The sequence below is a fragment of the Hyla sarda genome, chromosome 4 (assembly GCF_029499605.1).
Source record: "Hyla sarda isolate aHylSar1 chromosome 4, aHylSar1.hap1, whole genome shotgun sequence".
Taxonomy (NCBI): Eukaryota; Metazoa; Chordata; class Amphibia; order Anura; family Hylidae; genus Hyla; species Hyla sarda.
In genome coordinates, this window is record NC_079192.1 from 122,251,849 (window position 1) to 122,271,833 (window position 19,985).

Consider the following 19,985-nt stretch of genomic DNA (forward strand, 5'->3'; position numbering starts at 1 on the left):
CGCTCATGATGTCACGGCCACGCCCCCTCAATGCAAGTCTATGGTAGGGGGCGTGACACGCCCCCTCCCATAGACTTGCATTGAGGGGGCGTGGTCGTGATGTCACAAGCGGGACGCAGCCGTGACGTCACAAGCCTCTGGCGCTGCACCTGACGCTCTAAATGAACGCCGAGTGCGGCATGGAAATGGCGGGGGTCCCCAGTGTTGGGAGCTCTAGCGATCTCTAGCGGCAGAATACACAGTCAGCAGGCCATACACATTAGATAGAAGTAGGTGGTTAAATAACCATTAAACGAAGATTGTTTTGCAGACACAGCCATACACATTTTAGACCATATTGTCTATTACAGTGGCTCAAACTGGCCATACATGATCAATGACACCTAGAGAGAGATAAACTTCCTTTCTGGGAATGTTTTTTCCTGAAAGATCATTCATGGACAAAAGATTTTACCTGAATTAAAGATATTGCATCTGGTTATTGAACAAAAACTTTAAAGGGGTACTCCGGTGAAAACCTTTTTTCTTTTAAATCAACTGGTGGCAGAAAGTTAAACATATTTGTAAATTACTTCTATTAAAAAATCTTAATCCTTCCAGTACTTATTAGCTGCTGAATGCTACAGAGGAAATTCCTTTCTTTTTGGAACACTGATGACATCACGAATACAGTACTCTCTGCTGACATCTCTGTCCATTTTAGCAACCGTGCAGAGTAGATGTATGCTAAGGGCAGCATGGTGGTTCAGTGGTTAGCACTGCTGCCTTGCAGTGCTGGGGACTAGGGTTCAAATCCCACTAAGGACAACAATAAATAAAGCGTTATCATTATTATAATAACGACAGCAGAGAGAACTGTGCTCGTGATGTCATCAGAGAGCATTCCAAAAAGAAAATAATTTCCTCTGTAGTATTCAGCAGCTAATAAGTACAGGAAGGATTAAGATTTTTTAATAGAAGTAATTTACAAATATGTTTAACTTTCTGCCACCAGTTGATTTAAAAGAAAAAAGGTTTTCACTGGAGTACCCCTTTTAGCACTGTCGGCAACTTTCCAGACAAATACAGTCTGCCATTGTGTTGGCAATATGATTTTTTGTTGTTAAATTTTAGCTAAAAAATTGACTTTATATCTACTTTAATCTAAAGTGTATGGTTACCTTGTTGGGATCCTATTTGAAACAACTCTTTTATGACTGGTTATAACTCTGGAACTATATATTGGTTAACAATTGTAGATACAGATCAGAAACATCTTACATACTATTACAAATATTTAGCCTACCAAGAAAGTTTATTTTTAGTAAATCTGTGCATTACAGGTGAAAGCCAGGGAGAAATCCAGGCAGCGATGTCATGGAACATTAAACACCTGAGTGTCTTTCGCTGCCATACATTGCAAATCGGTTTTGTTCTGTTTCTATGACAATAACAACAGGTTGCATTCCTCTAAAGGGTGTAGATTATATGTTTTTCCCATACCTGGGTTTCTCACTCATGTTCTTCACCTTTGTTTTGATCTTAGACAATTCTCCACCGTATTTTGCGCTACACCCAGAGCAATTATCATTTTCTTGACAGGTATTTGTAGACAGAATAAAACGACATCTATCAAGGTTTCATATCTTTTTATACCTGCCCCTTTATAAAACACTTCATCTATGTTATCCTTATATACCATAGGCAATAGTTATACACCTACCTGCTCAAAGGTCTATGTAGATTACAGTCAAGATGTGCAAGATATATTTGCGTTATAAAAGCTGAACTCTTTTGTGATTGGCAGCAGTGACATCTACCCAAAATGCATCAGATATCAGTTTGGCAGACCAGCTTTGTAAAACATCCAGCCCTTTTCTTCTGAAAATCAAAATTATTATTAAGCCACGAGTCTATCAGGACAGGGCTTGCTTCCCATACTAAAGCAGGATCTAAATATTTGGCAAAAACGAGACTATTCAACATATGGAAATGGATAGGTTGCCATTTCCATCTGAGGCTCCTTTCACACTATATGTTGCTCCGTTTTAAAAACCTGTTATAATGTCCCGTTAAGAAAACCCTTAAAAACGGCCGTTACAAAATCCCATTAAAGTCTATGGGATGTTTTGATTATCCGTTATCAACCGTTATAGCCCATTATGAATAGCGGACGTTATTTGTGACGGGAGATAATTTAGTGCATGTAACGTTTTTTCTCCCGTCACAAATAACGTCCGTTATTCATAATGTTCTATAATGGGTGATAACGGATAATCAAAAATTCCCATAGACTTTAATGGGATTTTGTAACAGCCGTTTAAAGGCCGTTTTTAAGGGTTTTCTTAACGGGACATTATAACGGGTCTTTAAAACGGAGCAATATATAGTGTGAAAGGAGCATAATAGACCAGTGGTATGTGATTTGGCTTGTAGGCTAATTCCTCACAATTCTCCCACCTCAGCACAGCCTGGTGAACTGGAAGAGACTTGGAAATACTCAGTGTATTTTATCCATAGACACATAGACAGTAGAATATCATGTCCTATAAATATCATACATACTATCTGTAAGTACTTACAAACACTAGAATAATGATTATCTGGGGCTTGGTATGTTGACATGTGAAATGTGATGCATGGAGTCTAAGAATTTCTCTATAATTTTTGGAGAAAATGGGCGATAACCCATATAGGAACCAGGACCCAATGTTAATCAGCAGAATATTTCCCACAGAACACTGCCTCTACCTGCTTGTTCCCACAGTTCTGGTGCCACATGATGTAAAATGAATTATTATAAGACGATAATGTGTGTGTTCTGACACCTTTTTATTGGTGCCAGCCGTAACTTTTTCAGCAATATGTGCTACAGTCGCTCTTCTGTAAAATTCCTCCCTTTGGTGCCCATCACCCTGTTGCTGGTTCCTCAGTGATCCACTGCAAACACTTTGTCGAGTCATATAGCCATTTCTATAGCTCTTATCAGGGGTCAAGTGCTGGGGAAGAGAAGTGTGGGAACTCACCCAAGATTTCCACTCAAGGGTTAGTCCTGCTAATGGGAACAGTGTTCCTGCTGTGGAAAAGGTGCAGAAACTCAGTTCCCACGAGTTCCTGCAGGACTTGAGCCCTGGCTCTTATCAAACTAACTCCGAGTGTTATGGCCTATTATTCCTGCTTCTAACACATCAAATTTAAAGGGGTATTCCAGGCCAAAACTTTTTTTTATATATCAATTGGCTCCGGAAAGTTAAACAGATTTGTAAATTACTTCTATTAAAAAATCTTAATCCTTCCAATAGTTATTATTTGATAGCTTTCTATTGTGCTGCTGTCATTTATTCCTGTGCTTTTATATCCTGTACTTCTTAGAATGTTTCTTGGTGGGTCCATGCCAATGTAAAGTGTAGTATGTGTATGTTCACATGGCTCGCAATCAATACAACCTGCACTGTTTTCACCATCTCAGAACTGGCAGCAGTTCTTTTTATAATTATGCCCCAAATGTCTTGTTATGTATTGTAAACACATTCTTCAGTATATTCTTACTCCTTTTCATTTTTTTCATGAGTTACTGGGAATAAGAAAGTATTTTATTATTTAGGTTGGCACAACCTGATTCATTTCACCACCTGCTTATAGAAGGGAATTATTAGCATTTATAGAAACTGTTGCTTTCAATGCTTGACTGTGCCTTCTGTTTCTGCCCTACAGCTCTATATCCAGGCCAGGCGCCCTGAGAACCTGACTATATTGGTAGCCAGGGCTGCTTATCCTTCACATCCATTGAGACTGGTGGGTGTTAATAAGGGAGCACCATATCAGCAGTACCAACCAGTGGTGATGCTACAGCAGGCCTATACCATCCGATGGGAGGGACAATCACCGCGGGAAATCATATTGTATCCAATCAACTTTAACAGGTACCAAACACATTCCAGTTCATCTCCTGCTTCTCTTATACCTTCTGTAACCTATAGATAATTGTAGTAAGAATTCGGGTAATAGGAGTGCCTTATCATCAATCCTCATATTAGATATACCCCTTTCTTGCTATCTCCATAAATGCATTGAAGTTTTCTATTCATGCAAACAGTAGTTCCGTATATACTCGAGTAGAAGCCGAGTTTTTCAGCACGATTTTTCGTGCTGAAAAAGCCTCCCTCGGCTTATACTCGAGTGAACTCTCCGCCTGTCAATTCCTTCTCAGTGGTCTTCAACCTGCGGACCTCCAGATGTTGCAGAACTACAACTCCCAGCATGCCCGGAAGTTGTAGTTTTGAAACCTCTGGAGGTCCGCAGGTTGAAGACCACTGCGGCCTTCGTCATCATCCAGACCCCCCTTTAGTTTTCTACTCACCTCCCCTCGGTGGGAAGGGTGGGTGAGCTGGTCTGGGCCATCTATGCTGCAGGGACTGTCCTGTGCGTCGTCGTCAAGGCAACGTCACTAGTCCGGGGCAGAAGAAGAGGGCCCCCCCCCGGTAAAAATGGACAGCCGGAACGACTAACCCTCCCCACCGGACGGTCCCTGCAGCATAGATGGCCCAGACCAGCTCACCCTTCCTTCCCACTGAGGGGAGGTGAGTAGAAAACTAAAGGGGGGGGGGGTCTGGATGATGATGAAGGCCGCAGTGGTCTTCAACCTGCGGACCTCCAGAGGTTTCAAAACTACAACTCCCAGCATGCCCGGACAGCCATCGGCTGTCCGAGCATGCTGGGAGTTGTAGTTTTGCAACATCTGGAGGTCCGCAGGTTGAAGACCACTGATGAAGGGATTGACAGGCGGTGATGATGAAGGGGGGGGGGGTCTGGATGATGACGGGGGTCTGGATGATGACATGGGGGGGATGATTTATTTCCCACCCTAGGCTTATAGTCGAGTCAACAACTTTTTCTGGGTTTTTGGGGTGAAATTAGGGGCCTCGGCTTATATTTGGGTCGGCTTATACTCGAGTATATACGGTATGTTTTATTTACATACATATTACTATATACTCTTCTGTATATGTGTATTCATATGTGAACTTTTCAATAAGCAGGTGCTCTTTCCCCAGGGCTGCCTGTAGGCAAAAGGCTACTGTGCTTATAGGTAAATCTACCTGTCATTTGAAATTTTTTTTTACATTTTAATAGTTTTTATCGGTTGGAATCTTGTTGCCGAGACCTCCAACTAAAGGAAAGAAGCACACAGTAGCGCACTTTACGTGCTTTCCACATTTGTTGTTTCACTGCTCCATTATATATCTATGGGGCAGCAAGGCAAAGATTGCTGAAAGCTGGGGAGTAAAGCGCACTACTGTGTCATCATTCTCTGGATCGGTGGAGATCTCAGCACAGGTTAAAGCTTTTGACATATCTCTGTGACAGGTACATTTTAAGCCTTACATTGAAAATTTAAGTTGATAATTTTAAAGAGGTACTCCGGTGGAAAACATTTTTTTTAGGTCTTTATAAGTCAACTGGTGCCAGAAAGTTAAACAGATTTGTTAATGACTTCTATTAAAAAATCTTTACCCTTGCTGTACTTTTTAGCAGCTGTATGCTACCGAGGAAATTCTGTTCTTTTTTTATTTCTTTTTTGTCTTGTCCACAGTGCTCTCTGCTGACACCTGATGCCCATATCAGGAACTGTCCAGAGCAGGAGAAAATCCCCATTGCAAACCTATGCTGCTCTGGACAGTTCCTGACACGGACAGAGATGTCAGCAGAGAGCACTGTGGACAAGACAAGAGATTCAAGACAAGACAAGAGATTCAAAGAGAACAGAATTTTCTCTGTAGCATACAGTTGCTAAAAAGTACAGGAAGGGTAAAGATTTTTTAATAGAAGTAATTTACAAATCTGTTTAACTTTTTGGCACCAGTTAATAAAAAAAAAAAAAAAAAAAAAAAGTTTTCCACCGGAGTACCCCTTTTTAAATTGGGGTTTCAAAGGTTGTATGTATCCTGTGCCATATTCTATTGGGTGTGTGAGAGTCCTACAAGCTGGTAATTAACCTTGATAAAGTATCGCTGGCATTGCACATTAGATAGGACCTACTTACAATCTGATGTGGATGGTGGCTCCCCATGTTTTCCCAAAGACAGATTTAGAGGGATAAAAGGATGAGTATGTTAAATTTCAACTACTCAGTCCTTTCTTTCTTTAGGGGGATAGGCTACTTCCAGAGCTGTTGGGCAGTCTTCACAAACCATTGCAGCTGGTGATTGGCCGAGCGGGCCGTCACTGCCAAGACAAGTATGTCTCGGAAGGTGGTGGCCGGAACTTTTTACTTGGAGAGTCAGGTCCTCGTTAGATCTGATGGGGGGGGGGGGGGGTGTGAATGAGTGCACATTGTAATTATAGGGTTACCATTTGCAATATATGGAAGTAATTATTGGTGCCACGAGCACAGTATGTGTCTGTCTCACCGAATTCCCTAATATATGTGGGTCTGGCGGTATGTGGCTGTCACCAGTGACACGTGACAAGGGTGATTTAGACATAAGATGTCCCTGCTTCGCCTTTGCCATAAATGACATGCAGTCTGGAGGCTTCTATCAGTCAGAGAGGCAGCACGACTGACTGGCTTCCAGGCGATGATTCTTTGTTCTCTGTCATTGCTGATATCTGCCAGAACTCCCTACTCACAGCTTATAAATATGTGTTACGGCTGCCAATACATTTCAACAAACAAACGCATTTCTAAACAGGAGCGTATGGTAGCTCAGTAATAGAGGCGAGGAGGCTCATGTAAGACCAGAGACATAGGGCTGAACCTACATAAGCATCTCAGTCAATTTCCCCAGAGCAGATGAGGATGAAACATATTTATAAGGAATATGGACCTTGCTCTCAGCTCAGGACTCATGTAAGCAACCCTGGCAATGCTCAAGGAAGGGATTTGCTTTCTGTCTTCAAGTGCTTTGTTAATATCAATAATGCTGTTCATTTGTGCTCAGGAACCTCAGGATTTGGCAGCTGTCTTTGTCTACTGAATATGAGTGCAAAGCAAAAAAAAAATGTATCCATTCATCAAACAGGAGAATATTTAGCTTCAAATGGAATACTTATAGGCTCCTTATTTGTTTCAGCTTATGATTTCAAATTGTAGCTACTCAGATTGAAGCAAAAAATATGCAATATAATAGATGCATAACATGGGGTAGACCTTAAAATAAGACCGTCGCATACTAATGGTATTCAAACAAATCAAATTTACTGAACAGTTTTGAGGGATGCAGTTCTCAGATGGGGTACTCCGCCCCTTGACATCTTATCCCCTATCCAAAGGGGACCCCCGGGATCTCGTCTGCAGCACCTCACTGTCATTACTGCACAGAGCAAACTCGCTCTGTGCGTAATGACGGGCGATACAGGGCTCCGCCCCATCATGATGTCACGGACCACCCCCTTAATGAAAGTCTATGGGAGGGGCCGTGACATCACGAGGGAAGGAGCCATGATGTCACAATGCTCCAGCGAGACTCCCGTGATCAGACATCTTATCCCCTATCCTTTGGATATGGGATAAGATGTCTAGGGGCGGAGTTCCCCTTTAAAGAGAATGTGGGAGATTTATCATTGCTTTTAGAGCATTTTTTTTGTCTATGTTTTGGCGCAGTTCAGGCACAAACAGCATATTTAGCGACTTTTATGCGCCTTTTGATATAGACAGTTTCACTCTTTTTGCCTACCTGTAGAACTTTTTCTTTTTGATCATGCAGTGGTCACGTATTTATCATTTGCGGCTTTTGTCAAAAGTTGCTATTTTGTACGCAAAGTTACTTTTTTAGGTGCAAAGCTACACCACCTACCAGTAGGCGTGAGAATCACTTCTACCTTCCACAATTCAACCTTTAACCTCTTGTGGACAACAGCGTCCCACTCCCCTAATATGACACACGCTCAGGAGCTGAGCGCGGGTCATAGCTGGGTGGTCCGGGTGGCCACCAGGATCCATCTCTAATGCCAGACACCACTGATCACGGTGATGCGCAGCTTTAACCCATTAGACACCGCAATCAAATTTGATTGTAGCATCGAAAATGCAAGTAGAAATGTCTCGGTAGGTCTGTGAAATTAAAGAGTAGCTCCCACCATCCTCTTTTTTTATTGTTTTATTTTTTTTTTCTGTCCCTGCCTATTGCCCATCTATCCCTAACCCCCTCCCTGCCTTTAAATTTTTTTTTTACTATCTGAGAAATGCCTTTTTGTCTACCTGGTAGTGTGCTCACTTACCAGGTGGACAGGCAGATTTCCCCATGCAGTTGCGACATCACTGATGCCTGCTGGGAGGCTGACTTCTGCCCTTAGCTCATCTATACAGGGTACCTCCAGCTGTTTCACCACTACAACTCCCAGCTTGTCCTGACATCTGTTGGCTGTCGGGGCATGCTGGAAATTGTAGTGGTGAAACTGGAGGCAGCATGTGTTGAAAACAAAAACTTTATGGCCATGGCCACGGCGCTACCCCGAACCCCGCTCTCAGACGGAGAACAACGAACGCTGTGCCTCCGATAGAGATGAATGTAGGGGTGTTTTTCAGCCAGCTGACATGCTGGTTGCAAAACTTAATTTCCTGGAGCAGATCCGGGGCCAAGCAGGGGCTCCGAATGGGAGATTGCAGGTGGGTCCCAGCAGTTGGAATCCCTGTGATCAGACACTTATCCCTATCCGGCCAATAGGTTTGTTTTGTTTTGCTGAACATCTTCTTTAAGATATTTTGGCAATATTATAAAAAAAATTGGAATCTTTCATTTTTCATCCACTAGGCCTAATATTAAAGGGGTTGTCTCACCTCAGCGCTTCCAGGTTTTATGGCCAGCTCCTGACTGAACTCAATGGAAGTTACCCAAATTGCATAATTTCCCAATTTTAGCTGCTTTTGGTTTTCTGAACACCTGTGGTCACTACAGAGAGGCAGGACCATCCACACATTCCCCAGTTGGCGGCAAAGCATGATGACATCACCACACTTATTCTGCCCAACACTAGGCTCTTCCTACTGTCAGTCCAGAAGTGTATCATTCCTGTCAAACATTAATCTAGAATCTAGAAGGACGGAATGGTGGAAAAGCAGCTCAGCAGCTCCTAGGCTAGGAAATTACAAAAGGATTAAAACTATGGGAATGGGCAGGTGCTGGCTGTTATATATACATTAAGATGGTTACTCCACAGAGCAGCCCATCTCCTTCGAGTACAGTATGTTTCTTGTTTATATGAATACAGTATGGCTTACTGCCCATTTCCCCTATCTCTCCCAGGCATTGCACTGCACTACTTTATTATAATCACAATGCAATACAATAATCCTAGAATCCGTAGACTGTTTTAGGAAAGAAGAAAATACCTCACTCAATAAATTGTCCAACTACGAGTTATAAATAGGCTTCATCTTGGCAGACTGCATGGCTCCCATGAAGTAGGGGTAAAACTACTCTAGTGTTATGGGGGAATAGGAATTGTAGATATAATGACCTAAAAAGAACAGCATGTATGTATCTTTCCCAAATAATAAACTGTTCAGCCTTGAGAAAAGAATGTCAGGGGCGGCTGGGTTTATCTCGTAATCCTGGTTCTAATCAAGTGTAATTAGCATTGGAAGAATATTCTTGATTCCCAGAAAGCGATAAAAGAATTCACTTCCTCGGAAAAAAATAAAGTGTATGACAGCAATATTATTTACTGTGTTTCTAAATTAGTGACCCCAGTGAACTTTTAGGGGTTAACCCTGGTGGGCGATCCAGGAGATATCCACTGATTACAGTCAGCAAGGCACACAAGGAAAGGGGATCCTGTTTATGGGGATTACAGGCAAAGGGGAGCTTTACGCCCCCCGGGGGCCCTCCAGGGACAGGGCTTAGCACATAAACCTTTTCAGTTTTGATCTAATAAATCCTTTCTTAACAGCGATGTATAATAGTAATTAAAACCCAGCATGAGAGTGGCGAACGCTTGAGGTCTGGCTTCTTTTCAACTAAGGAATGTCTTCCAGATTTTGGAATTTTCTTGGCTGTGTATTGAGCTGATCATTATCCTGGATTGCTCCCGAGTTCAGACTACTGCAGTAATATAGCCCCAAGAAGCTCCCTCTGGGTTATGTCCTAAATGTTGATTTCTCAAGTCCACTTAGCTGTCACCTGGATATGTGTTCTTCATCATATGGATGTATTTTCCACATTAACAGAGTACAGTAAATCCTCTCCTTTTGTACACACAAAACTGTGCATTTAAAGTCCTGCATCCAGTATATGTAAACGAAATATTATATGATATATTAAAGTACAATATTGTTAAGATGTATGGTTATAAATGGCAAAGGTCATAATCTATATATATATATATATATATATATATATATATATATATATAACTCAATGTGTGTATGTATGTATGTGTGTATGTTCCAGCATCACGTCCAAACGGCTGAAGATATTAACATGAAACTTGGCACACATGTTACTTATATGTCAACAACAAACATAGGATAGGTGATTTAACCCTTACTCACCCCCATTTGCCAGGGGCGGGGTTTTTGTTTAAAGTCCCATACAAGTCTATGGGAAATATATGTTACTGCATAACTTCCAAACGGCTGGAGATATGTCGATAATACTTGGTCACATGTTACTTATATGTCCACTTAAAATATAGGATAGTTAATTTAACCCTTAACTACCCGCATTTGTGAGGGTCGGGGTTTTTGTTTAAAGTTCCATGCAAATCAATGGGAAATGTATGTTCCCACATGACTTCCATACAGCTGGAGATATTTCAATACCTGGTACACATATTGTGGGTTGGGATACGAGGACGGGATATGAGGACTGAATAGGAGGTCAAGATATGAGGACGAGATAGGAGGTCGGGATAGGAGGACGGGATATGAGGACGGGATATGGGGTTGGGATATGACAACAATATATGAGGACTGGATATGAAGTCAAAAGCTTCCTGCTTTGTTTATTTTCCTCCTCAACAAGGATTAGGAAGGAAAAACCAGGCAATGCCGGGTACTTAGCTAGTATAGAAATGAATATGGAGATTTTCATCTCTGCTTGTTTCCCCTCTCTTTCAAGATAAAAATCCACATGTAGCACTAGGTAATTTAAACTGCCCAACTCATTACAAAATAGTAGAATCAAATGAATTGTTTCTTTTTATAATAATATTTTATTAATAAACACTAAGCAAGATACAGGTTTGTGACTTTTAGAAATTACCGCACATTAGCAAAACCTGTGTAGACGAAGAATGGAGCAGTTGCCCATAGCAACCAATCGCATTGCTTCTGAGGCCTATGAAAAAAGCCATCGGATTGGTTGCTATGAGCAACTTGCACCGTTCTTCCTCCTCACTGATTTGGATAAATCTCCCCCATAGACCTTTTTTTTTAACCTCATAATAACTGTAACCCTTTTTATTACTAATGCTAATATGAAACCAATGGCACCAAAGTGTAAAGAAAATAAATATTTTCAATAACACATCCCCACCTTTATCTCTTGCAGAGGAGATTGGCTGCAGATTGCTTTGTGCTACCCAAAAAGTGCAGTATTCCAAGTTACAGCAGATATCTATGATCGTAACACTGGACGCTTACACAGTGTACGCCATTATTCCATGGCATCCTCCATTCATCAAGCCCTGAATGCATCAGCAAATAGACTGTATCACTTCAGTAAGGAGTCTGGGTGAGTGTTCTGCCTTTATTGTACCGTCTATTACATTAGGTGTATTTTTTATTGACATCCATATAATGACTGTTTATAATGCGATCAACATGTTATTATTGTTCACGTTACCCATTAGAAGTTACAAGTAAGCTGAAGCAGCAGAGTCAAGCTTCCAGTTCCCGTTCTGCACGCTATACTTTGCTAGAACATGTTATCCACAATTAGTTTCCCGGAGGCAGATGTTATCGTGTATCTCTAGACGCTCCCAGACATGAAGGTCATAGTGCAGTTAAGTGTCGCACCTGCGCCATTCTATCAGCACAATGGGCAGAAAACTCTTCCCTTGTCTCAAAAAGAATGCTCATGCTCCATGTATGCCGTAAATGTTCAACTCCTGCCATGCATGTATAAATTTTGATTTGTAAAATAATAATAAATGCTTTATTTATATGACGCCAACATATTCCACAACACTTTACAAAGCTTGATCACAATAATGAGAGAAATAGCTACAGTGCACTCACCTCTTAAAGGGGTATTCCAGGCAAAAACTTTTATATATATATATATATATATATATATATATATATATAAAAATCAACTGGCTCCGGAAAGTTAAACAGATTTGTATATTACTTCTATAAAAAAATCTTAATCCTTCCAGTAGTTATTAGCTTCTGAAGTTGAGTTGCTTGTTTTCTGTCTAACTGCTTTCTGATGACTCACGTCCCGGGAGCTGTCCAGCTCCTATGGGGATATTTTCCCATCATGCCCAGCTCCCGGGACGTGACATCATCATTGAGCAGTTAGACAGAAAACTTCAGAAGCTAATAACTATTGAAAGGATTAAGATTTTTTAATAGAAGTAATTTACAAATCTGTTTAACTTTCCGGAGCCGGTTGATATATAAAAAAAAGTTTTTGCCTGGAATACCCCTTTTAACTTCAATTCTTTATTCATCCACTAAAAGCAGGCAGGTTTCTGGCAGAGTAGAACGGTAAAAGAGGCCACGGTAGAGCCGGGCGTGCACGCCCGGCTCTGCCGTGGCGTCTTTTACCGTTCTACTCTGCCAAAAACCTGCCTGCTTTTAATAGATGAATAAAGAATTGAAGTTTTAGAGGTGAGTGCATTGAAGCAGTGGTGCCACTCCTCCATCTTTCCCCTACAGTGACTTTACAAAGCTTGTTGTCATCACTTACTGGACCCATTTGGGGGTGGGGGGGGGGTCTAAATTCCAAAGTAAGCTATCAGTAGGTATTTGGAGTGGGGGAGGAAACAAAAGTGTCTGGAGAACAAACCTTATGCAGATGTTGCTTTTGGTTGGAGTGTATCTCTCTCTCTCAGCCATGTTTGCAGCTCTGGGCATGATAGGGAACTCCCAGATTACCTTTAAAGGGGTAGCATGAGGTTAAAAATCATGGCTGCTTTCTTGCAGAAACACAACCACTCCGGACCAAGGGCTGTGCCTAGTATTGGTATTCTGCTCCACTGAAGTGAATGACACCGAGCTGCAATAATAGACACGCTCCATGGGAAAGAGTAATGCTGTTTTTAGAAGTAAGCAGCCATGTTTTGTTAAAGGGGTATTCCAGGCAAAACCTTTTTTTTTTTATATATATATCAACTGGCTCCGGAAAGTTAAACAGATTTGTAAATTAAAAAAGGAAAAGAGTCTCAGCTCACCTGGGGCGTGCACGGCTACCTCCAACCAAAGTAGAAAAAAGTAGAAAAAGGCCAGCGCGGCTGAATGAAATCTTCAAAACTTTATTCACGAATCCTCGTTAAAAACCTTCATGGTGGCAGAAAGACACGGACATATACAAAAGTAGAAATATTGCACATGGAAAAACAGTCCCAAACAAGGCTTGTTTGGGACTGTTTTTCCATGTGCAATATTTCTACTTTTGTATATGTCCGTGTCTTTCTGCCACCATGAAGGTTTTTAACGAGGATTCGTGAATAAAGTTTTGAAGATTTCATTCAGCCGTGCTGGCCTTTTTCTACTTTTTTCAGATTTGTAAATTACTTCTATTAAAAAATCTTAATCCTTCCAATAGTTATTAGCTTCTGAAGTTTTCTGTCTAAATGCTCAATGATGATGTCACGTCCCGGGAGCTGTGCATGATGGGAGAATATCCCCATAGGAACTGCACAGCTCCCGGGATGTGAGTCATCAGAGAGCAGTTAGACAGAAAACAACAACTCAACTTCAGAAGCTCATAAGTATTGGAAGGATTAAGATTTTTTAATAGAAGTCATTTACAAATCTGTTTAACTTTCCAGAGCCAGTTGATATATAAAAAAAAAAGTTTTGGCCTGGAATACCCCTTTAACCTCATACAACCCCTTTAAAAGCGTGTTAACACTTGGAGTATAATCCCATTTCTGAAAGTTGCTAAAGCCACCCATGTGCATTAGATTTAAGTCAACAGTGTCCTTCAGTTAAATAAATATATGTCCTACTATGGCAGTGTAATTTCAGTCTAAAGGTTTACAGTCTATTTCTTTGTTTTCTACTCTGTTAACATTAGCCCATTTTGTTTTGAATCAAACAATCCTTTGATTCAATCACACTCCATTCATTTTTACTGTATATTTGAATAAACTGTAGTGCAACCATTGAAGCTTTTATAAAGCTGGCGATTTTTGGCTTTTAAAGGGGTATAAACAGATTTGTAAATTATTTCTATACAAAAAATCTTAATCCTACCAGTACTTATCAGCTGCTGAAGTTGAGTTTTTGTTTTCTGTCTGACAACAGTGCTCTCTGATGACACCTCTGTCCATATCAGGAACTGGCCAGAGCAGGAGAGGTTTTCTATGGGCATTGGCTCCTACTCTGGACAGTTCCTGAGGCAGACAGAGGTGTCAGCAGAGAGCGCTGTTGCCAGACAGATAAGAACAACTCAACTTCAGCAACTGATAAGTGCTGGTAGGATAATTTTTTTTAATAATATAAATAATTTACAAATCTGTTTAACTTTCTGGAGCCAGTTGATATGAAATTTTTTTTTTTCATTGGAATACCCCTTTAATATTGGCTTTCCTGGAGAATACAATGAAAAGTGCTGAGCCAAAGGTCCTGCTGTAACAATAATAGGTGATGACTTTGTCTCCTTAGTAAAGACTTTTGACTTTAAAGGGGTACTCTGGTGGAAAACTTTTTTTTTTTTAAATGAACTGGTGCCAGAAAGTTAAACAGATTTGTAAATTACTTCTATTAAAAAATTTTTTTATCCTTCCAGTACTTATTTGCTTTTTGAATTTATTTTTTGTGTTGTCCACAGTGCTCTCTGCTGACACCTCTGTCCGTGTCAGGAACTGTCCAGAGAAGCATAGGTTTGCTATGATGATTTTCTCCTGCTCTGGACAGTTACAGGCATCAGGTGTCAGCAGAGAGCACTGTGCACAAGACAAAAGAGAAATTCAAAAAGAAAAGAATTTCCTCTGTAGCATACAGCTGCCAAAAATTACTGGAAGGAAAAAGATTTTTTAATAGAAGTAATTTACAAATCTGTTTACCTTTCTGGCACCAATTGATTTAAAAAAAAAAATGTTTTCCACCGGAGTACCCCTTTAAACGACAAGTTATGTGTTTAGAGTACAAATCTGACCAATCCTGTATATTCTAGTTATGGTTATTGCAGGCTCCTTGTATAATGTAACATTCTAACTTCTTTCTTTCATCAGATATCTCTTCCTTCACCTTCAAGCTCATGAGTCTCGAATTGGGCACAGCTACTGTTCTCAGCATGGCTGTGAGAGAATTAAGATCACTGCCCATTTTCCACCAGATCATCACACAGAGTGCACACATAAAATATTCCCCGACAGAGCCAACAATATTCGGTTTACCAAGTTACTTGTGTCCCAACGACTAGCCTTGCCTTGTAGGCAATGTGGAGCCCCGCAGGTAAAAAGAAAAAATGTTTGGTACAAAAACAAGTTACGTTTTATGTAAACATGTAAAAGATTATGGATATGCTCACACTTGTTCTTCTGCTGCAGAAAATCCGCAGTCAATGTTTAGCAACATAATCCGCTATGGATTATGTAGGTGTGAACGTATCCTAATTGTGTATTTTTAATGAACTGTATAAAACTAATAACTGTCCATATGGAGCATTTGCATCATGCCAGCAAGTAGAAGAAATGAATGGAAGGTCATTACTTTAATATGCTTTTCTGATAATCCTGGCATGGTAAGAACATGGCTTTTATTTGAGGTAATTATGATATTTAGTTGAATGTGACTTTATACAAGACATGGACTGGCAGCTGATGGTCTATCTGTCATCCAAGGCTTTTTAAGGACAACTTGGCAAATATCACAGACATCCCTCACTTCCTTGTATTAAAACACACTCTATCTTATTATATAAATACGTGGGCAGTGCAGCAAAAATGTGCAAGAAACGGGCAAAGTCCACGTCACCATCCTAGAGGGAGGGTCACAAATAGTCATGTGACACAGAATTATAGTGCAATAGCCCCCTCCAATGAAATATTTGATTTTACTGTCATTCTCTACTTGTCCGTGAAATGTTTGTAACGCTAATAAATCTTCTTACAGATTGCGATCACCAGCAGCCTATCTGTTAAATACACAAAGATACAGGTGCAGTCTGTACGCCGAGAGGATGTTTTAAATGGAATACAAACCGCCTTCATCAAGGTAACAATGTAAATGCTATGTGGATTTATGTTATCGACAGCTAGTGCCAGAAGAATTTAATGCTTCCAGGGCTTTTTGGAGAGCCTCATGGAAATGTAAAGTAAAACCTATTATTCCCCATCTGAACACCCCTTAGGTCCCCCTGACACAGCTTGAATGTGTGATGCCTTGGGGGGGGTGTATGGCAGTTGAGGTGTTGCTATGCGGTATATCAAGGGTGTAATTAACTCTTGTCAGCCGTGACGCCAGGGTGGGGGTTAATACTGTATAGCTTGGCCTATTGCCATCCTTCCCAAAAGTGATAGGGAGATGTAGAATAACGGAATGTCCACAACCAGAGCCTTGCTGAAAACTTTCGGAAACTTTATTGAAGATTTTCTGTAACATGGGATAACAGGAACAGTCCTTATAACAAAGTCTATATACAGCTTAGCAGAGATTAATGTATGGTTGGGACTTTTGTTAGTTCTTTAGCTTAGTAGGATTTTGTAAGCACAGATCCGCTGGATTTAGGGGTTAGTTTAGGTCCAGTGATCCTGCTAGCATTTGCGGGGAAGTTGTAAGAACTCCCTGTTTGATTCAGGCCGAGGCCGGCAGACTTTGGCCCAGTAGTTGCCGTATACAGCTGCGCAGATCTTTTCTCATCAGCAGCCCACGAGGAAAGAAAAAGATTATTGGGCGCAGTTCCCTTATATGGGCAGGGGCTGACCATTTTAGGATTGGTCCATACCATCTGTCATTCACTGTTACAAAGTGCTATGGGTAATCACATGACCCATGAACCACCAAAGGTCCTTTTACCTACCATAGAGTTCTGAAGCCCCGTCACATGACCCGAAGGCCCTGCAACGCTATAAATGTAATAACATATTATACACAGTATTTACACACTTAATTTAACAGAATATTAACTAGATGAGGGGTGACTAGGGGATGACTAGGGAAGCGGACCCCCACAGTTTCTAGGAACTCTGACTTTGGGGACCCCCAACCAAGGTACTGTATGCAATACGGTACCGGGACACCACAAATGCAAAGAGTTTTACTCCTGTGGATCCCCTAGATCAGTTGGTTAGAGGTTTTCTGGGACTTTTTAGTTGATGGCCTATCATCAGGATAAGCCATCAATTTCTGATCCGTGAGGTGCAAACATCTGGTATATCTTACATTTAGCTGTTCCCATAACTGCATCTCAGCTCCCATTTACTTTAGTTTAAAGGGGTACACCGCTGCTCAGCATTTGGAACAAACCGTTCCGACTGCTGGAGCCGGCGCCGGGAGCTCGTGATGTCATAGCCCCGCCCTCTTATGCTGTCACGCCCCTCCCATAGACTTACATTGAATGGGCGGGGTGTGACATCATAAGGGGCAGGGCTATGACATCACTAGCTCCCGGCACCGGCTCCAGCAGTCGGAACAGTTTGTTCCAAATGCTGAGCAGCGGAGTACACCCTTAACCTGACACAGCCACTGCACAATGTATGGAGCCAGGGCTTTTGAATCTTTTCACAATGTATGTCCAAGCACAGCTGCTCTGCCAAACAGCTCATCTTGGGAGTGCTAAGTATCGGCACCCCACTAGATATTGATCAGATATGAAGAAGTCCCAGAAAACCCCTTTAAAGGAAACCTGTCAGAAATGAGACCATAAAAGCAAGGGATGACATGATAAATGTCTCAATAAATTTTCCAACTGTCATTTTTCTAAATACCCGAAAAATACTTTTAATCCGACTCATGGGGTATGCTTATAGATCCTAAGTAGGCATCAGGGCACAGACCAAGCCATAACAAGTCACAACTCTCTGCCTGTATTCGCACTCTACATGCATGATTGACTTACTTTTATGCCCCGACAGCCAGTGGCGTAGAAGCCTATTAGTCGGTCAATCATCCCTGCAGAGCACAATTATAGGCAGAGAGCTGGGTACAGCTTGGTCTCCGCCTCAATGCCTACTTAGGGTTCATTAGCATACCTGTGCACCAGAGTAAAGTCATTTTTCAGACATTTAGAGCTCTCACTTTACACTACAGTGACATGTTAGGAAACCTTATTATGACATCTATTCTGTGCTTCCCTTGCTTTTATGGCCTCAAGGTAGAAAACTTTAGGCTAGGGTTAAATCTAAATTTACAAAAGTACAAAGACGTGCTGTGATTTCGGAGTGTCTTTGAAATCTTTATACAATTCCTTCAGTTTGGCTAGTTGGGAGGTTTTAGTCTCCTGATTTTAAAAAGTAAAAGTTACTTTTTCCCCAGTTGTGGTTCTTTTTTTAGTTGCATTCATAAAAAAGATCAACTAGCAAATGTCAGACTGAGATCAATGCTATATTAGCCACCTGACTGGATAGTTGGCATGCCAAAATCTTTTAGGCAGCATTCACACTACTAATAACAAATGTCACGATGCCGGCTGGCAGGAGGTGGATCCTCTGTGCCAGAGAGGGATTGGCGAGGACCGCGCTAGTGGACCGGTTCTAAGCCACTACAGGTTTTCACCAGAGCCCGCCGCAAAGCGGGATGGTCTTGCTGCGGCGGTAGTGACCAGGTCGTATCCACTAGCAACGGCTCACCTCTCTGACTGCTGAAGATACTGAAGATAGGCGAGGTACAAGGGAGTAGGCAGAAGCAAGGTCGGACGTAGCAGAAGGTCGAGGCAGGCAGCAAGGATCGTAGTCAGGGGCAACGGCAGGAGGTCAGGAACACGGGCTAGGAACAGACAAGGGAACGCTTTCACTAGGCACTAAGGCAACAAGATCCGGCAAGGGAGTGCAGGGGAAGTGAGGTAATATAGGGAAGTACACAGGTGATCACACTAATTGGTAATTGGGAAGATTGGGCCAGGCACCAACATTGGTGCACTGGCCCTTTAAATTGCAGAGACCCGGCGCGCGCGCGCCCTAGGGAGCGGGGCCGCGCGCGCCGGGACAGGACCGACGGAGAGCGAGTCAGGTACGGGGACCGGGGTGCGCATCGCGAGCGGGCGCCACCCGCATCGCGAATCGCATCCCGGCTGGAGGCGGTACCGCAGCGCACCCGGTCAGTGGATCTGACCGGGGCGCTGCAGCAACGAGGATGAGGCGAGCGCTCCGGGGAGGAACGGGGACCCGGAGCGCTCGGCGTAACAGTACCCCCCCCCTTGGGTCTCCCCCTCTTCTTGGGGCCAAAGAACCTGAGGAAAAAAAAGTCAATTTTTCCGTGATGAGGTCCGATGCACATTAGGAGGGGTTCTGTGCGGAAACGCATGAGACAGTCCAATCTTTTATTGTTAATACAATAGATGTAGAGGGGTCTGGCGAGACTGGTCACAGGGACGTAGAACCTGTTGATAAGAGAGGCCAAAAAAAATTTTCCTGCAGATCCGGAATCCAAGGAGACCATAGTAGAGAAGGAGAAGGTAGAGGCAGATATCCGCACAGGCACAGTAAGGCGTGGAGAAGCAGAGTTGACATCAAGAACTGTGTCACCTTTGTGCGGAGTCAGCGTACGTCTTTCCAGGCGGGGAGGACGGATAGGACAATCCTTCAGGAAGTGTTCGGTACCGGCATAGTACAGGCAAAGATTCTCCATGCGGCGTCGTGTCCTCTCTTGAGGTGTCAAGCGAGACCGGTCAACTTGCATAGCCTCCGCGGCGGGAAGCACAGGAACGGATTGCAGAGGACCAGAGGAGAGA

General features: G+C 42.2%; 2 protein-coding genes across 7 annotated transcripts in view; both read left to right on the forward strand.

Moving 5' to 3' along the window:
* LOC130368387 (cell surface hyaluronidase-like) overlaps nucleotides 1-19,985 on the forward strand; it is a 118,329-nt gene that overhangs the window by 93,259 nt on the left and 5,085 nt on the right. For 4 of the 5 annotated variants that reach the window (XM_056571967.1, XM_056571965.1, XM_056571966.1 and 1 more), the window contains 4 exons: nucleotides 3,694-3,902; nucleotides 11,472-11,654; nucleotides 15,328-15,550; nucleotides 16,211-16,312. In XM_056571967.1, coding sequence (XP_056427942.1) covers nucleotides 3,694-3,902; nucleotides 11,472-11,654; nucleotides 15,328-15,550; nucleotides 16,211-16,312 — 717 coding nt within the window. Of the gene's footprint in view, nucleotides 1-3,693; nucleotides 3,903-11,471; nucleotides 11,655-15,327; nucleotides 15,551-16,210; nucleotides 16,313-19,985 lie in introns of those variants that run through there. The other variant, XM_056571969.1, reaches the window with a different exon arrangement.
* Nucleotides 1-19,985, forward strand: part of CEMIP (cell migration inducing hyaluronidase 1) — a 130,609-nt gene that overhangs the window by 21,725 nt on the left and 88,899 nt on the right. The window lies entirely within an intron of this gene.